The sequence below is a fragment of the Vipera berus genome (genome assembly GCF_964194415.1).
Source record: "Vipera berus genome assembly, chromosome: 1".
Lineage (NCBI taxonomy): Eukaryota > Metazoa > Chordata > Lepidosauria > Squamata > Viperidae > Vipera > Vipera berus.
Window position 1 is genome coordinate 282,370,196 of NC_138202.1, and position 19,276 is coordinate 282,389,471.

Below are 19,276 nucleotides of genomic sequence, written 5' to 3' on the forward strand. Positions count from 1 at the left end.
TGATGCTGCCGGTGAAAGAGACACGCGGCGGGTCGGACTCCAGAGGAGGAGCCGAGCGAGCGGCGACGGGCAGGCGAGGCGAGGCTAGAGGGCTTTGAATTAGGGCTGGCCGTAGAGCCAATCCGCTGCCTGAAGGCTGAAATTCGCCCCCTGTCTGGCAAAGAGAGAAGAGCCGAGGCGGATCAAGCTACCGTAGAAGCTGGGCCCTTTTTTCGAAGCTTCAGTTCCTCGACCCCCCCAAAAGGTAAAGGGAGTGATCTACTACTGGGAGTCTGCCCCGAGTGGATTCTGCCACTTGTGGGACTTTTCGATTATTAGTTGATGCTGCTGGGCCGATAGCTTTCAATTCCAAATCCCCAAATTTACCAAGTTCATTGAAACGCGAATCTCTCGTTGACAATAGCCTGTGAACATGCCTATTGGCTTCTAGATTGCGTGCTAGTAGCCTAGGGCGCTGCTACAGTGAGTCATGTTTCCCAAACGGAGCGAGAATTCAAACAAGCGTAAGTCACTGAAGCCTAACCGAGGTTAAGCCTTATCACATTTAGCCAAGGCAGTCACTTACTGCTGCCTAGTTAAGTGCACTGTGTAAGCAGACCACAGTGAAGTAGATTTATAGGTTCTGAGGTACCAGTGAGACTGCCTCGTGATATGTAAATATATATAAGTTCAGCATATGCCACTGTTATTTCCTTAAACTGGTTTTGCATTTATTGTTTTCCTGGTCACCGCTGACAACAAAGGAATTCCATGCAAACTATGAGGTTTCCTGTAAGAAGTCAAAACCTCTTCCTTATCAGCAAACATAGAAACCAAAAATGCTGGGTAGATGAAGGAAGGATCCCTCAATCACTAGGCCCTTTCCTAGAAGGCAATTATTGCCAGGCTACAACTTTTATCTTCCAAACTGAAGTCTATTGTAAAGCAATAGCCTATGGTGAATTTTTTTCATTGTTAAGTGAAAACAAGGCTCAGGATTGGCTAAAGCTTTAAAGATGTTCTTCCAAGAGAAAAGGGTGTGGAGGTTGGAGGAAGAGAGCAAGGACCAGAGCATGAGAACAAACAGAAGGCTGCAGAGATGTGCTGGAAATTACCCTTATCAAGATCAGTATAAACAGACTCCCATCTTTCTGTGCTGCTTGGTTAGGACCTGGCTCATTTGTCAAATAGATCCGGTTCTTTTCTTGAAATTCCTCAAGTGAGGAAAGAAAGGGCCAGATAAAGGGCCCTAAATGGCATGGGTCCGGATTACCTTAGGGAGCACCTGCTGCCAGCATCAGCTTCCCATCGTCCTGTGCGTGCCCACAGGGAGGGCCTCCTTAGGGTTCCGCCGGTTAGAGATTGCCGGCGGGTGATTCCCAGGGGGAGGGCGTTCTCTGTGGGTGCGCCCGCCCTTTGGAACGAACTGCCGATGGAACTTCGGACTGCCCCCGACCTTTGCTCGTTTCGCCGGGACTTAAAAACTTGGTTGTTTGAATTGTCTGGCCTGGACTGAGGGATTTTAAATTATATTAAATTATATTAAACTAAATTAAATTAATTTTAAATTTCAATTTTAATGTTATCTTAATTTTGTGGGCTTGTATTAATTTAATTGTATTTTATTCTCTCTTTTTGTATTGTTTTTAACTTGCCCTGTGAACCGCCCTGAGTCCTTCGGGAATAGGGCAGTATATAAATTCATTCAATCAATCAATCAATCAATCAATATTTCTCAAGTAAGGAATTACCTGTTTGCTGAGGCTGGGCCGCCCACTGAATCTGCTGCTGTGAATGAGGGTATCGAGCCCCACTCAGCTGCTGCTGCCTGTCCCATCTTTCTTGATTTGATATTTTATTTTGAGAATTGACTTTTAAGTTCTTGAATTGAACTGCTGGCACTCAGAAGAGACTGCTTTCAGCTCCTGACCCAGAATGCTTAAGGGTCTGGGAAGAATAAACTGCAGCAGGTTTTCTACATCGTTGGAGTCCAGTGTTAGTTTGCTGTTACTCATGAGTCAGCTGCCTGCCCCTCTTTTTTACAAGGGACTTTGCCACACTGGCCTATCACTTACTACTGTATATTAGTGCATATAATGCCTCTGAAAGCAGAACAAGGAAATGGGAGTTTTAGCACTCTTGATCTTCATAATATATGGTGGTGGTGGGGAATTAAATTACTGGATAACAAGTTATTCATTTTGTAGCTTAAACCATTGTTTAAACTGCTAAACTGCTGAAGCAAGCCTTCAGTTCCATCCAACAGACCATTAGCCACATAATTAAACATAAGGGCTTTACTTGAACATAGCGATTTTACTTGAATGTTTCCTCTTCCAAGACCATTACTGGCATTGGAAGATGTGTGTACGGGAGATTAATTCTAAAGTTACAGAAAAGAAAGTGGGCATGCTATAGATAATTTGTGAGTATATAAGTAGATATTACTTACTGTTTAAAATAAGCAAAATGTAAACATTAACCTATGTTTGAGCCTGACCCAAGTAATTTAATGGTAGTTCTAACAGCACTAATATAATCTACAGAACAGCTCAACCATAAATACCATTAGACTGCATAATTTTAAATATTTTAATGATTGGTTTAATATATTACTTTTAGTTAAATGTGCTTTAAGTATCACAGTATAAAAAGTTGGCATTTAAAATAAAGGAATAACACAAAGTTCCTGAATTTGGAAAGCACATTTCTTATATAGTCTCATTTTTCCCCATGCTATCCACTGTTAATAATTTCTGAAGAGGCCCAGTAGCTATAACATAGTGTAATTCTTCATTTTACAATTTGCAATTTAATAGGACTTTGGAAAATAAAACAAATAGATGAATTGGAAAGATAAATATACAAAATAAGGAACATGTATTTACATGCATTTTACCTGAAACTCAACAACCATATAATTTTAAGGTTAAATCATGTTAGCAGACTTTCATCCAACAATTTTAAGACCACTGAGGGAGTAAAAAAAATATTTTTAGAACAAGCATGGATTGAGGGGTCAATGCCCTGGTTTTGTACATTTTTTTAAAGGTTCTTCTGCTAATACAATTTAATCCCCTTGTGAAGAAGGCTGTCACTGTTTCAGGACCTGAACCACTTGGAATAAACCTAAGAGAAATGATGTAGGTTTCCAAGCACTGGAAAAAGTTCCGCTTCTCTTTAACTTAGACAGGAAGTGAAGCATTTCAATATAGCATCCCTTTAAAAGAAAAAGAAAAATTACTATGTGTAGCTTGTAGATATGATGCATTGATTTTTAAGGCTTTACCAAGTGGTATACAAATTAACTTCTAATTTAAAAAGCCTTCCCTTTCCCTATCCTTGATGCATGCAAAATGATACCATTTCAGACAACCATTGTGCAATTTTATAACCAAGCATTCATTTTTTTAAAAAATCAACATTTTATAGCCATTGTAATGGCGATTTTAATTTGCATTTGACTTCAAATACATTAATTTGTTCAAGGAATTTAACAAAATAAAATCAACTGAGGTTTGAAGCTTGGCAGGCCTCATACTGAAGACCTACGTGCTAGATGCAGGTAGTCCTCAACTTATGACCACAATTGAGCCCAAAATTTCTGTTGCTAAGCAAGACATACGTTAAGTGAGTTTTGCCCCATCTTACAATTTTATCTTCCCACAGTTGTTAAGTGAATTACCAGTCTTTAATAACCCAGTTTTTAAGCGAATCTGGCTTCCCCTTTTGACTTTGCTTATCAGAAGGTCACAAAAAGGGATCACATGACCCTGGAACACTGCAACTGTTATAAATATGAACCAGTTGCCAAGCATTCAAATTTTGATTATATGACCATGGGGGGGCTGCAACGGTCATTAGTGTAAAAAATGCCCGTAAATCACTTTTTTAGGACTGTTATAACTTGTCGTAAGTCGAGGACTACCTGTAGCTGCCACTGAGAATACACCTGATTACCTCCCACATAATAAGATAACTGCACAAACTTACCTTGCATATGGGATGTATGACAGACTATACCTAAGAGAGGAAGAAGAGACATTATATTTTAGCATCCTTTTGCAGCCGTCCACCGAGAAATCAGTCTACTACTGTAATAATTTCATGTAATCAGCTACTCGGGTTATACTTCAGAATAAAACAATAGATACACCACTACAAGATTCCTAATTCTACCGTCCATTTCAGATTTGGGGTGTGTGTGAAAGCCCTAATAAGCAGGCATATACATAGAATGAAGGCTACTGCTAAGCTTGTAAGCCGCCCTGAGTCTTCGGAGAAGGGCGGGATATAAATGGAATTAAAATAAAATAAATAAAATAAAATAAATTTTGCTCTAAACGTGTAGAAAAATAAAATAGTAAACAAAATGTGATTGGTGCTATTGACTGATAAACATTCTAGAAGGAAGGTTTAGTAAATAAAAGATTTTACTCCTCCCCCGTCAATTAATTCAAAATTCAGTGTGCGTATAAATTAAGAAATTGAAGTTGCCCATCTGGGCCAGGGGACAGGTCTTATAATAGCACCTCTCAATAGGAACGTTTTCTCTTGAGGGTATGGGGGGGCCCTAGTCTACGAACATTCCAAAAACAAGGCAAAGCAGCACTACTCCAGGCAGCATTTGGCCCTTCAGTTAAATAAAAAGTGACTGTGATGCATTGAGGTGGGGTTGTTGTTGTTGTTGTTTTACTACTGATTTTTATTTTCTCTACATTTTCTCTATGCATTTTTTTGGGATTTCTTACACCCTGACCAATCCCATTTGGACTGGGACGGGCTAGAAATATTGTAAAATGAATAGTAATAATACTGTAAATAAATAAATAAAGGATTGATCTATGGTCAATATCTGAAATGCCAAGTCTTTAAATTATGACCATCATTTGTTCATAATATGCTATGACATTTGTTGTGGTGTGTTTAATAAATATATCCTTTCCCAAAAGAAATACAAGCTATACACCAGCTAGAAATGGTAAGACACCCTGCTTAGCGTGACATGTTCCAGAACATCCTACAATTCCTATGCAACTACGTACTGAAGAAACACATCAGTAAAGGAAAGAGTATCCTTTAAATCACCTTCTTGTTAGTGAATTTCTGTTTCGTTGTTAAATTTATTTGCTGGCCATCTGGCCATAGGGTTACTCTGGGTGGCTTTACAATAGTAAAATGGGGAAAATGATTTTAAAAAAATGTAAGCACAATAATTGCAAAACAATGAAACAATAAAAATAAGAGCTTTGGTGGCACAGTGATTAGAGTGCAATATTGCAGGCTAACTCACTGCTCACTGTCAGGAGTTCAATTCTGACTGATTTAAGGTTGACTCGGCCTTCCATCCTTTTACGGTCGGTAAAATGAGGACCCAGATTGTTGGGGGCAACAGGCTGGCTCTGTAAAGCGCTTAGATAGGGCTGTAAAGTGTTATTGCTAGTGCTAAAAATAAACAATGAAAGTACAACAATATGAATTAAAAGATGGGGGGGGGAGAAGGAAGCAGGGGGGAGAGGTGGGGTCAGCTAATTAGTCCAGTAGCTACCTCCAGACTTTCTGGAGACTAATACATTTTCAAAGCAATCCCAGAGTTCCCCAAAACAATTTGAAACACATTTCTATTCTTTAGTTCTAATAAGAATCCACAATGTTTCAAGTCACAATCACAAATGAAGTGACTACACTATTGGATTTGCATGGCTTGTAACAATAAAGGATTTGCATGACTAATAAATGATAAGAATTCAAAGAAAGCCTTACCAGGTCATTGCCAGAAACTGCAAAATGCAGAACAGCAGAGCTAACCCTTTCTTTTGCCACTAAGAAAGAGGAAAAGGAACATGTGTTGAATTTGATAGTATTTTAAGAACAAAATGTCTTAACATGGACCTTCTGTTTCTGACTGAAAATTAAGCAAAGCAGGCAGCCACATAATTTCACTTTTCTATTAGAGGGAATAAGCAACAATATTAAGGTCACTCATGCATGCAGACTTAAATGACATAGTATTATTCAATCTACGCCTATTTAATAGAACAAAAAACTGGGCAGAATTTACATTTGTCTAATATCTTAAGCTAGACAAGGCAAATCTTAAATAAGACACTAACTACAGCATCCAAAGCAATTAAATTCATGCTGAAATGCACAAAATGTTTGATGAATACTACTTACCCAAAATGCAGCAAATAATGTGAGGATCAAAGAAAGCTGCTCAAGACAAAACAAAAACCAGATCAATGTGTATATACGTAGGACAGGGTTTGCAGTACTGGTAGTCCTCGAGTTATGGTTGCAGTTGGGATCAGAATTTCTGTTGCTAACTGATACAATCATAAATGGTTAATATCCCATGACTGCATTGCTTAGCAATGGCAATCCCTGCAGTTTCTGCTGTCCCTGTGAGGATAGTGGGGCATTAAGTGAGCGCCTCCTTGCAACTTCCTGCTGGCTTCCAACAAAATCAGTGGGGAAGCTGGCAGGCATTTCGAAATCCAAGGCAGCTTGCAAGGAAGCCAGCAGGCAGACAAGTGGCTTTGTTTGTGGGAAGCTGCTAGGGAAGGTCACAAATCATGATCATGTGACCGCAGGATGCTGCAACCATCATAAATGCAAGTCAGTTGCCATCACATAACTACAGGTGTGCTAGAATGGCCAGACCTTCCGAGGACCAATCATAACTATTGCTCACTCAACGCCATTGTAACCTTGAACATTTGCTGCACCAGTGGTTGTTAACCATGTATTGTCCTAGAACCTACAAAAGATTCACTGCAATTCTCAGAAAGCTTTGCTTCCGATCAGTAACTCTGTCTCATTATCCAGAGAAATTTCATGAAAGGACAAATATAGCTCATCCACAAAAGACATCGCTTAACAAATCAAATAAGTCCAGTTATTCTCTAATAGGCTAAAATAATAGAAGTGATAAACGCTTTCTAATTGTCAATATGCAACCAGAAGCATTGGGAAAGAGGGGTCGAGAGGGCAAGTGACAAAACATGCAGTGCAATCCACTGCTTAAGTATTTGAGTGCAACATTTTTTATAATTTTGGTGTCATTGTATTTATGTATTGATGAATGGACATCAATATCTGGAACTTTATGTTTCTTTTCTTGATTTAAAACAAACTAACTTACCAGCATAATAATTGTCACAATTAACCTTGTTGGTTCAAACATCTTTTTCAGCTGTTTCAGTGGACCCATCAAGAAGCAAGTACTAGTTTAGAAAAAAAATATCAGATTTTTTTTTATCTTCTCAGTCATAGCTGTTAGGGTCACCCAGTCCCCTTTTGCCCATATTTGACTATAATCAGGGCTTTTTTTCTCATAGAACGCTCAGAACGGAGTTCCAGCACCTTTTTGGGATGGAACCTTGTAGGGTAGGCAAGGCGGGTTGGATGACATGTGTGAGTTCCGGCACCTTTTTCTTTTACAAAAAAAGCACTGACTCTAATAATTTATAGAATTCAATGTTTTTCCTTCATTCCACTCTGTACAGCCTGTGTAGCTCTGGATAAAAATGATACAGCGCAAATTTTGAGGGTGTACTCAGAAGATGGGGAGGGGGAACTGTTCCCTACCATTATGAGTTCAAATTGCATTCATTGGTTAAAACCCACCCGTGTCCTGTCTCCTGTTTTTTTTAAAAAACATCTGGTAATTGTACAGAATAAATTTCAAAAGAGCTCAGTTGTATATACAGAGAATTATTTGCCCTTTGCAAGTAATGTGGAAACAGGTAAATCTCATTTAAAAAAGAGAAGACTACAAAAAAAACCATACCTGGCTAAAGCAGCAATATTTCCCAAGGTATAGAACACTGCAAAGAGTTTTATTCCATTTGGAAGCCAGAGCAATCCTGTCCCCTGCACATGTAAAATTAAAAAAGCCAACTGTGAGGAGGTCTATAGTTTTATCAAACCAAAAAATCAAGAGATATTATTAGAGCATTATACTTTTCTAACAACTTGAACGTTCCGGGGTTAAGTCTTAGTGGGCAACAAATGAAACCAAACTTTATTGAAAAGAACTAAGAAAAATTAATGTGTTAAGTCCAATTTATAAAATATAGGTAGTTCTTGACCAAGACCACAACTGAGCACAAAATTTCCATCGATAAGCAAGGCAATGATTGAGTTTTGCCCAATTTTGTGGCCTTTCTTGCTACAGTTGTTAATTACTGCAGTTGTTAAATTAGTAACACGGTTAAGTGAATCAAGCTTCCCCATTGACTTTGCTTGTCAGACGGTAGCAAAAGATGATCATGTGACCCTGGGACACGGCAACCATCATAAGCACATGCCAGTTGCCAAGAGACTGAATTCTGATCACATGGCCATGGGCATCCGACAACGGTTGTGTGAAAAATGGTCATGTCACTTTTTTCAGTGCTATTGTAAATTCAAACGGTCACTAAATGAATGATTTTAAGTCAGGACTACCTGTACATGCAAACTGTTCTCATTGTAATTCATGATCTTGGAAGAGAGATGGCTTTCAATAGATCTGAAATTTCCAAGAATGCCCTTATGTATAGAAACAGGAATATTGTAGAGAACAAGGTTTCTAACATTGTTGTTGTTAGCTGCGAAGTCGTGTCCGACTCATCGCGACCCTATGGACAACGTTCCTCCAGGCCTTCCTGTCTTCCACCATCTTCTGGAGTCCATTTAAGCTCATTCTAACATATCCAGAATCAATTAAATCTTAATGTCTAACTGAAGTTGATTCCTATGCTTTAAAGATAACCTGAATCCTGAAGCAAAGTCCTCTGCTCTTTTGTCCTGGATCTCATTCCAGCCATTAATCAGAGCTGCTAGGTTAAAGTACACCCAAACTCAAGCACTGTTATCTTCTTCTCTGCTTCCTCAGTTTGCTTTACTTGTAAAAAACCCAAAGCTTTTTCCAGCTGCAGGAAGAGGAGGAACACTGGCCTTTGGTTAATGGCACAGAAGCCAGCCTCCCCCAATGTTGCATCTGATTGAGATGAAGGAATATGTAGCCAAACTTACAAACTCTTTGGCCTTTAGAATGGATGACCGACATTGCATGAGCACAAATTGAAGCAAGAATAAATAAAAAACGAAGACCATGCAGTGGTTGGTCTTCGTTTTGTATTTATTCTTGCTTCAATTTGTGTTCATGCAATGTTGGTCATCGAATTCTACCATCATTGCACGGTAGTTTAAAATGAAGAAAGCAGCACCGCAGTTCTGAAAGTCTGTATTATATGAAATACTAATAGGAAGTGATCAAAGCAGTTTCTGTATGTACCATGTTTCCCCAAAAATAAGCCCTAGCTTGATGTTTACACATGCGCCCAATATAAGCCCTATCCCCAAAATAAGCTCTACTTAAGACCCCACCCACTCCATTGCACTGGTTGCATGAGGTGGAGCGAGGCACACGGGTAAAAATCAAGCTAGGGTGGGGAAGGGATGGAGCTGCCCCATGCTCCGCACACCCACTTACCTTAGCACAGTTGCAGCCAGGCCTTCCACACCCCAATACCTGTCTAACTGGCTTACTTCTTCTGCGGCTGCTCGATGTTGCTTATGCGCATTGCCCCCCAGCCTCCGTTTTGCCGTCAGAGGCCTTCTGGAAAAGCTTCTGCAGATGGGAAACGAGCTTCGGATTGACATGCATGGTGCCTCCTGGCCTCTGATGGCAAAACGGAAGCCGGGGGGGGGGGCACCGCACATGTCAATCCAGAGCTCATTTCTTGGCTGCAGAGGTCTTTCTGGAAGGCTTCTGACGGCAAAATGGAAGCTAGGAGGAACCGCATGTGTCAATCTGGAATTCTTTTCTTGGCTGTAGAGGCCTTTTCAGAAGGCTTCTGACGGCAAAATGGAAACCAGTGGGCACCGCATGCATCAATCCAGAGCCCATTTCTCGGCTGCAAAGGCCTTTCTAGAGGGCCTCTGATGGTGAAATGGAAGCTGGAGGGCATCGCACGTGTCAATCCAGAGCTCGTTTCGTGGCTGCAGAGGCCTTTCCAGGGATGATGTGTACAAGTGGCGGCAAGCAGCCGCAGAAGTAGTGGGCTGGCGAGGCATACGAATCAGGGCATTGAAGGCCTGGCTGTGGCGGTCCTAAGGTAAGTGGGTAAAACGGTAGATTGGCTTGACTCATGAAATCCCGGTATCGACTAGGATTTTTTCTGATAGCCTTGAAAATTTTCTCTTGATGACTTAAAAAGATGGCACTAGTGAACATTTAGGTTTGCTACAGATAATTCTTTTTAGGAATTATATGAGCTACAGTATATATACAAAAGTTATATATAAAAAAAGGAAAAAAAAACCTTGTTCTCTGTAACTCTTGCATCTGCTTTCCCTAACCCAGTGCTCTTCAAACATAACTGGGCTATAATTTATGACATCCCCAAGCCACCATAAATAGCAGTATGGAAGATAGAATTTGTGAACCAATACATGTAGAGACCTGGAAGGCTGCACTATAAGGTTACAAATCTACTCTTCTGACTGCTTTTTGAGTAAATGATATCCTGCGTGCAGAAAATCTGTATCCCAGCAGAAGCTAGTATTTCGATATGGTAAAGTACTAGAGGCTGCAATATGTACTTTTTCCTAAGGTATTGACTAATCATTCTATAGCAACTCCATATATCAATACAATATTAGCCCAAGAACAGAGATGAATATTAAAACATATAAAAATATATGAAATATTTACTTACAAGGAGAGAACACAAAACGCCGCATACAAAACATATTGCAAACCATTTCACTCGAGTACTAAAACTCAGGGATGATGCATCAAGGACCTATGGGTGAAGAAATAAATAAATCAGATTTTAATAGGACAGAAATCTTTACTAATAAGACATCTTTACCAATGCAAACATCAAAATGCTCAAATAAATAACTGAAAGGCACTTGCTCTTAAAGCCACAAGAGTTGTGTTGGGAGTCTCCCGATACTCCCATGTTACACCTCTGCTCCGTGAGCTGCATTGGCTCCCAGTTGTCTTCCGAGTGAGATTCAAGGTTCTGGTAATGGTTTTCAAGGCCCTACATGGCATGGGTCCGGAGTACCTTAGGGATCACCTGCTGCCGGCGTCAACTTCCCTCCGCCCTGTGCGTTCCCACAGAGAGGGCCTCCTCAGGGTACCACCGGTCAGAGAATGTCGTCTGGTGGCCCCCAGGGGGAGGTCCTTCTCTGTGGGCGCCCCAGATTTATGGAATCGGTTGCCGGTTGAGCTCCGGATGGCACCCGACCTTCGCTCCTTCCGACGCGATCTGAAGACTTATTTGTTCGAACAAGCCGGCCTGGCCTGATGGCGGATGGGTTGGGATTTTATTGTTGTTTTAAATATATTTACTTATTGTTTTAGCTTGGGCATTTCGTTTAATTCTTTTTTAACTTTTGTATCTTTGTATTTTTATATGTTTGCCCTGTTCACCGCCCTGAGTCCTTCGGGAGAAGGGCGGTATACAAATAAAATTATTATTATTATTCCATTTCACAAATTGATTTTAAAAAATACACTTTATATGTAAATATTTATTAATTTTTCCAAAGACAAGCTTGCATACTCACTTTAAATTAAATACTTAAAAAACTAAATGTAGACTTGCATCACAGAATGAATCCTGGCAGACTAAAACCTTAATTATGTAAAATAAATGAAGTAATCAAAAAACCAATATATTTCTATTTTATTTACTACAGTATGATGAACAAAATACTAGCAGAATTAGAATGTTACTTATTGGTGATAAAAGTGCTTTTTCACATTTCTGTTTCTAAAAGTGATTCATTAGAAACATTTGGAATAAATGGATGACAACATAATATTTAGGCAGGTACCACTTTCAAACATGTAACTTGTTTTTCAAGTAATTATTTTGATAATATGTTTAAGAGTATACATAAACTTATTGAAATTAAATAGAAAAGGTAGGCTGAAATTACACTGTGTGTGTGTGTGTGTGTGTATCCCAATCAAGTTATTCACTGCATACATAAAATACTAATCAGAACAAAAATCTAATTCCATTATTAAACTGTAAGTGCAAATGGTCCAAAAATTTTTTGCCTCACTTTTATTGAACATATGGGAATATAATTAGTTGAGTGAATATACTGCATTGTTCTTATCATTTAGAGACTACAAAATCTCTACAAAATCTCTAATCAAACAATAACCAAATTAATATTGAATCAAGGCCAAAATGCCTTTCAGTCAAGTTCTGCTTAGAGCAGTTTCTGGAAAGCAGTCAGAATTGGAGCCAACTAAATGTCCACTGACAGGTGTTGCAAAGGATTTGTGCAACCACTGAAAAGCAACACCACTTTGCCTTGGTCCCCTCACCAGTCATCATTAATAGTTTTTCCCGAGTAGGTCTATCCAGTCGAGCCATTACCAATGGGAGAATGCAGTCCTGCAATTAAGAGACGCAAAGCCATTCACTGCATCCAGAAGCTAGTTGGAAACCAGTGGAGGGCCTAAATATTGATTGAATATCATCCTTGGGCTCCTATATTCTCACTCAACTGCAACTTCTGAATGATCTTCAGAACATGTTGCAGTAGTCCAAGTGAGTGCTAACGAGGGCATAAGATCCTTCCACTTGATCGGTTCGACAACTGGTATAATAGCTTAAGCTGGAAACCCCCTCCATCCCCAGCCATGACCCCCACCTGCTGTTTCACAGGAGCTGTGAGTTCAGAGGAACCTTCAAGTTGCAGACCTACTCTTTCCAGTTAATGCCATGACAATCAAGAAACGTCAATGGACCAATATGGGCCAATAATAATTTCATCTTAATAAAATTTATTGACACCCATTCTCTCCCATTCAGAACTTCACGACCTCCAGGCATCAAAGGGGATTCAACAGCACCATTAGTCTCTAGCCTTAGGTAGCAATGTAAAACTGAGTATCAAACCTCTGGACAACCTCCCATTGGCTTCATGTAAATGTAAAAGAACCAATTTTGTGGTATCCCAAAGGATGTAGCAATTAAACTGATCTCTCCTGCTCTCCTCATGCCCAAATAGAACCATTCTCTAAGGCAGGGGTTGCCAACCTTTCTGGGTTGGCGGCCTGATGAGAACGGAAGGGACAGGCATCTTTATGCATGCGTGTGCACACATGCAAATGTGGCTGCATCTGCGCGAACAGGGCCGTGAGTATGCAAGCTCCGCAAATGGGGCTGCTAGTGCCGGTGCATGGCTCGCTGCTCGCCTAACGCCAGCGAGAGGCTCACAGCTCAGCTAGCATTGGCACAAGCACAGGGTGAGCGTGCGTACATGGCCAGCGTGCACTGGCCAGCCACTCCAGCGTGCACTGGCCAGCCACTCACATGGCCCATTGGCCAAGAGGCCGCGGCCCGGTAGTAGAGCCGTGGGCCATAGGTTGGGGACCTCTGCTCTAAGGAAGGAGCATAACCTGTAATACAATTAACCCAATCCCTAAAAGCAGTTCAGAAGGATACAATGATCTATAGTAATGAAGGCAATAGAGAGAACTAACAGGATCAAACTGACACACCTCCGCTAGCAGATCCTAACAAAAATTATTCATGCAATCAATGGCAATTTTTTTCAAGAGTCCAGAATTTTCCATAAACATGTTTTAAAAATTACAAGGCAGAACAGATTAGTGTTCAGTTCCATTTATTTGTTTAGGTCTTAATAAATAGTTATATGTGCACATAGAAAGAATCCTATTACAATTTAACTATCACACAAAGAGAACAAACAAAATCAAGAACCAATTAGGTGGGTGCAATTAATGTAACCTTCACAGTGATTTGCAAGGTGGCAATTCCTAAAGCCAGATCTTAATTTTCAAGAAGACAGTCTACACAAGCACACATATACATATAATTTTCAAAATTGTCACAGTAACTAAAGGCAAATGATTAGAAATGATTTCCCCTTATTCATAGTAATGAATGGGAAAATTTCAAACCATAATAGTATATAGCTTACCTTTTCCAGTCCAAATCTTTATCCTTATATAGGCAGCACAGAGAAAAGAATATAAAAAACTTAACAAGCGTATATGTAGGAAAGCTATTCTTCCCTGAATAAGATCTACACATTCCTAAATATCTACAGGTGTTTAGATATTTAATATATAAATAAATTTAAATAAAATAAATAAATCTAAAGAAATTTTGTTCGCCTTAAATGGATCAAAGAAATCTCCCCCCAATGAAAAATCAGGAGAGCGTGAATTGAGGAAAGAAATCATATTTACTTAATTGCAGGAGGGAATGTAATTCCTACAACATGGTTTGGAGTACTTTGGAATCCAATACTAAAAATGGCTAGCTTCTGGACTCAAATGACATCCTGAAGTTGAAGAATGACGTAGTTAAACATATTGTTTAACAAACAAACAAACAAAAAACACTATGTGGTTGCTGTGAAAAAAGATACATCCATGCTGGGATAATTAAGAAAGAATCGAAAACAAAACTGCTATTAACAAAGTGTGTCTATATAAATTTTTCTTGCAACCAGACATTTGGAATATTATGCTGTATGAAGTTCTGGTGTTAAAACAGACAGAAAAGAAGATAGCAGTGATGGAAGTAGAACAGCTCCATGAAGAAAAATTAAAACTGAATCAGCTTAAAAAAATACAAGAGGGGCATGATAGAAATGTATAAAACATTTATGATATGAAGAACTCCCCCCCCTTCACAGTATTGGCCCTCAGGGTCTTCCAGTACAATTGAATGATGGCAATTAGGAAAGATAAGTTATTTGCATTTGCACTTAAAACTAAACGTCTCAGGATCATGAGACAGATTGATAACATCCATGGATCCATAGTTGATCACAGGAATGCAGTGGATATGGTACACTTTGTATTCAACAAAGATCTGAAAAATTTCTCATGGAGTTTCAATAGAGAAAGTATCAAAATGTGGGCTGGGCCATGCTATCTTTTTACCCCATTCAGCTGTGCCTGAGTCTCAGAGATTGTCTGGACGAGTCCCTGCAACTTTTTTTAGAAGCGGTTTTCCCTTGACTCCCTATGAAATGGGTGTCAAACTTGCCGCGTCACGTGTTGCGACTTTTTTTGCATTGCCGGAGCTGAGCTGGGCGCGGCCTCCATATGATGCAACCAGCCCATGGGCCAGCAGTTTGACACCCGTGCCCTAAGACTGAAAAAAAGCAATTAGCATTAGCCCAACATTGCCCAGATGGCTTTGTGTCCAAACAAGGATTAAAACTCACAGTCTTCTGGTTTCTACCCTGATGTATTAACAACTCCACCAGGCTGGCTCTCTCTGTTATCTTTAGGTGGGTACAAAGCTAGTTGAACAATCATACCCATTAAGTGCTTGTGAATGGCTTGCATTGATCTGGAAGTGGTGAGTGGCATAGTGCAGGATAATAATCTGTGCAATATCTTAGTGCATATGTTGTGGGGAACTATGTCAGGCAGCAGCACATGTGCAATGGATAGATCAAAAGATGAAAATGAACCAGCAGTGTCATACAGCTGCAAAAAATGCAATCCATATCTATATTAAATACGTACAATGGCAAAACCAAAACAAGTCATTGTTCCTCTAGTTGTGATGGCCATGCTGCACTTAGAGCATTCCATCAAGCTCTGGGTACTGTATTTAGGAAAAATGATAGTAAACAGCTATGCATCTAGGATAGGGACGCGGTGGCTCAGTGGGTTAGGACGCTGAGCTTGTCGATCGGAAGGTCGGCAGTTTGGCGGGTCGAATCCCGAGTGCCGCGTAACAGAGTGAGCGCCTGTTACTCGTCCCAGCTTCTGCCAACCTAGCAGTTCGAAAGCACGTAAAAATGCAAGTAGAAAAATAGGGACCACTACGGTGGGAAGGTAACAGCGTTCCGTGCGCCTTTGGCGTCTAGTCATGCCGGCCACATGACCACGGAGATGTCCTCGGACAAGCGCTGGCTCTTCGGCTTTGAAACGGAGATGAGCACCGGCCCCTAGAGTCGGAAACGACTAGCACGCATGTGCGGGGGAACCTTTACCTTTACCTTTATGCATCTAGGAGATAATGGTCCAGATCAGTGGTGGGATTCAGCTGGTTCGCACCACTTCGGCAGAACCGGTAGCTAATTTTTTGTTGCCCAGGCCCAGAATGGACTTCCGGAAGTGGCATCCACACAGAGAACCAGTTGTTCACATATTTGAATCCCACCACTGGTCCAGATGATAAAGGGCCTGAAAGGAAAGCTTACCAGAAATGGTTGGGAGCATTTGGTACTTTTTAGCCAGAAGAGAAACATCTAATGAAACCTGACAGTTAACTTCAGTTATTGAAAGAACATGTGAAATATGAGGAGCATTGTTCGTCCCAGATATCAGGACAAGTCATAATTAATTTACATTACAAGGAAGTACATTTCATTTCAACATGAGGAAAAAAATTCTGACCAAAACAGCTGTTCTACAATAGAACAGATTGTCTTGTGATTAAACAGAGGCTGGATAGAGAGCTATCAAAAGCTGTACTGAACTTTCTGAAGCATTTCATTTCAGCTCCATAGATCACAAAAGAAACTCATCAACATTTTCTGACAACAGCTTTCCAAGGTTTCTGAAGGCGGCCTTTCCCAAACATGCTAGGGAGGCATAAAATCTGATAAGCCCTGAAGCCAAAGCAGAGATTTACCATTCTGCTCACCACCTGCTAAACAGAATCAACCCACATGACAAAAACCTGATAACCAATTCATCACCGCCTGTATCTGTCATAATGGAAGAAAACATTTTTTGAAAATAAACATAAAAACTATTATAATTTACAGGTCTTTCCCTCTGCCATCTAAATAATACAAGTTCTTATTTTCATTCAGCAGGCAATAACTTCCCTCCGACTCAGTTTTAATCAAACTTCTTTTAGCCCTATTGCTTTTTGTTCCTTGCTGACATCCAGACTGGTAAAAGCAGTTGGGGGGGGGGGAGGAGGAGGAAGGGAGAGAAAGAGAGAGGCACTTTATTTGGCTAATTCAGAGTAGCCTACTAGATTGAGATTTCATAGCCTAGCGCAGGAGTCTTCAAGCTTGGCCCTTTTAAAACTTGTGGACTTCAACTCCCAGAATTCCTCAGCCAGGCAGGCTGGCTGAGGAATTCTGGGAGTTGAAGTCCACAAGTCATTAAAAAGGGCCAAGTTTGAAGACCCCTGGCCTAGCGTTTCCCCGTGTACAAATACCATACTCCGCACTGACACGACCCCGCCGGCAGAGAATGATGGAGCCTATGATCCAGGGAATCTAGAGGAGGCCAGCCTGACCAGAGGACAGACTCCATGCGGCGGTACCATCCGTATTTCCCAGAAAGCCATCCTCCACTGGCGTTTGCAAGTTGCTTGCTCTCTAGTAACGATACACAGGAATCTAACGCTGCGTTAGTCTTGAGCAAGGGTCTTCAAACTTGGCCCTTTTATGACTTGTGGACTTCAACTCCCAGAATTCCTCAGCCAAGCATGCCTGGCTGAGGAATTCTGGGAGTTGAAGTCCACAAGTCATAAAAGGGCCAAGTTTGAAGACCCCTGGTCTTGAGGAAGCGGTGCATCCCGCCAGGGCGGCCCGAAAACCCGGCCAGAATCCCCGGACCTAAAGCGGGAAATACGAAGGGGCTCTCTCTCGCCTTCCGCCCCCCCCCAAGCCACACCTGCGCCGTCAGGCCCTGCTCCTCGTCGTCCTCTCCTCTCAGCACCCGCCGCAGCTTCTCCATCGCCGCAACAGCCCCCTCCGCGCCTCTGATCACTTCGAAAAACAACTCCCAAACCCCGCCAAGCCTGGGCGCTTCGGTTGGAACGGTTTCTCTTCGCTCTTAAGGAAGCGTCAAACCAGAAGCTGGGAGAACGGAACCGGAATTCAGGGGGCGGGGAGGGGCCTGGAAACGTCCCCTGTGAATTCCCTGGTTCGCCTTGGGTTTCTAATTTGCTCGCGAAGGCAGTTTCTGGTTCCTCCCGGGATAATTGCTACCGGTAGTCCTGCTCCCCGTATGTATATGCTGTTGAGTAGCGGCCTCCGCATAGTTTTATTTATTTTATTTTATTTTATTTTAATTCCATTTATATCCCGCCCTTCTCCGAAGACTCAGGGCGGCTTACAAGCTTAGCAGTAGCCTTCATTCTATGTATATGCCTGCTTATTAGGGCTTTCATAAACCCCCCAAGCGGCATTATTACAAAGTCAGCTTAATTGCCCCCAACAATCTGGGTCCTCATTTTACCTACCTCGGAAGGATGGAAGGCTGAGTCAACCTTTGAGCCTGGTGGGATGCGAACCTGCACTAATTGCAGGCAGCGAGCTGGGGCTCTGATGTTCTTTGTGATAGCAATCGGCGCTTCCGAGGCCGCCACCCCTTCCAGCATTTACGGTCCGCCGCTGTCAGCCCAGCTACCCGCCCAAAGTGATCCAAGCAAAAAGCGTAACTCGCTGAGACAAGCTACCCCACGGAGCTTGAGCTGCTCTAGAAAGGCCTGCTGTTTTGATAAGGTTGGGAGCGAGGCTTGGAAGGCGCAGTTTGTCTTGTAACAAAAATGGGGTTTCAATCCTGCTTGCTCTTGATGAAGCGAAGGGCCGTTCTGTTTTTGTGGTATAAACACAGGACCTACCAGGGGTCTTCAAACTTGGCCCTTTTATGACTTGTGGACTTCAACTCCCAGAATTCCTCAGCCAGAATTCCTCAGCGCCTAAAAATAAACAAATGCCTTCAGTAGGACTGTCACAGAACAGGCAGAATGCAACAATAGATTGTGTGTCAGCAAGTCGTCGTCGACTCTGAGCAACCCTGGATTTTCCGCACCGTAAGCTAAGTATAATTTCACGGAAAATCTCCTGACACTGCCCAATGACGCCCATATTCAGAACCTCGCATTACCTTTATCTTTCACTAATTCACCTAAGCAGTGAAATCAATCACACCTTTTCTTTTCTGTATGAATATGTATATTTCTAAATTCTAAAATTTCTAAACAGGCTGAAGAACAGCTTCTATCCAGGGGCTGTCAGGCTCTTGGAACGGGAAATAATTTTATGTATGATTGACTTGCGAGGCCGGTGTGTTGTGCAATTAGCTCATATGGTATAACAAGATGGTGGGTTTGTTGTTACTGTGAGTTGTGGGGGGCACGAAGGGAGGCTCAGTCAATCTCAATGTATACATGGTTGTACTTTGACAATAAAGCTTCATTCATTCAGATAGCCTTATTCAAAGACTTTTTTCAAAATTACCCGACATTTACATTCCTTTTTGATACTGGCACCTCAATGTCCCAATCAGTTTTCTCTATTGTCTCATCTT

At 41.3% G+C, this 19,276-nt stretch overlaps 1 protein-coding gene across 1 annotated transcript; it reads right to left on the minus strand.

The window, feature by feature from the left end:
- Window positions 1–2,544: 2,544 nt before the first annotated feature.
- Window positions 2,545–17,862, minus strand: SFT2D1 (SFT2 domain containing 1). Its single transcript, XM_081313113.1, has 8 exons — window positions 17,636–17,862; window positions 10,689–10,775; window positions 7,772–7,854; window positions 7,124–7,205; window positions 6,157–6,192; window positions 5,743–5,801; window positions 3,973–4,002; window positions 2,545–3,199 (listed from the first exon to the last, which is right to left on the minus strand). Exons 1-8 carry the CDS (start codon window positions 17,696–17,698, stop codon window positions 3,160–3,162), a joined length of 480 nt encoding a protein of 159 aa, XP_081169239.1. The 5' UTR covers window positions 17,699–17,862; the 3' UTR covers window positions 2,545–3,159.
- Window positions 17,863–19,276: the final 1,414 nt, after the last annotated feature.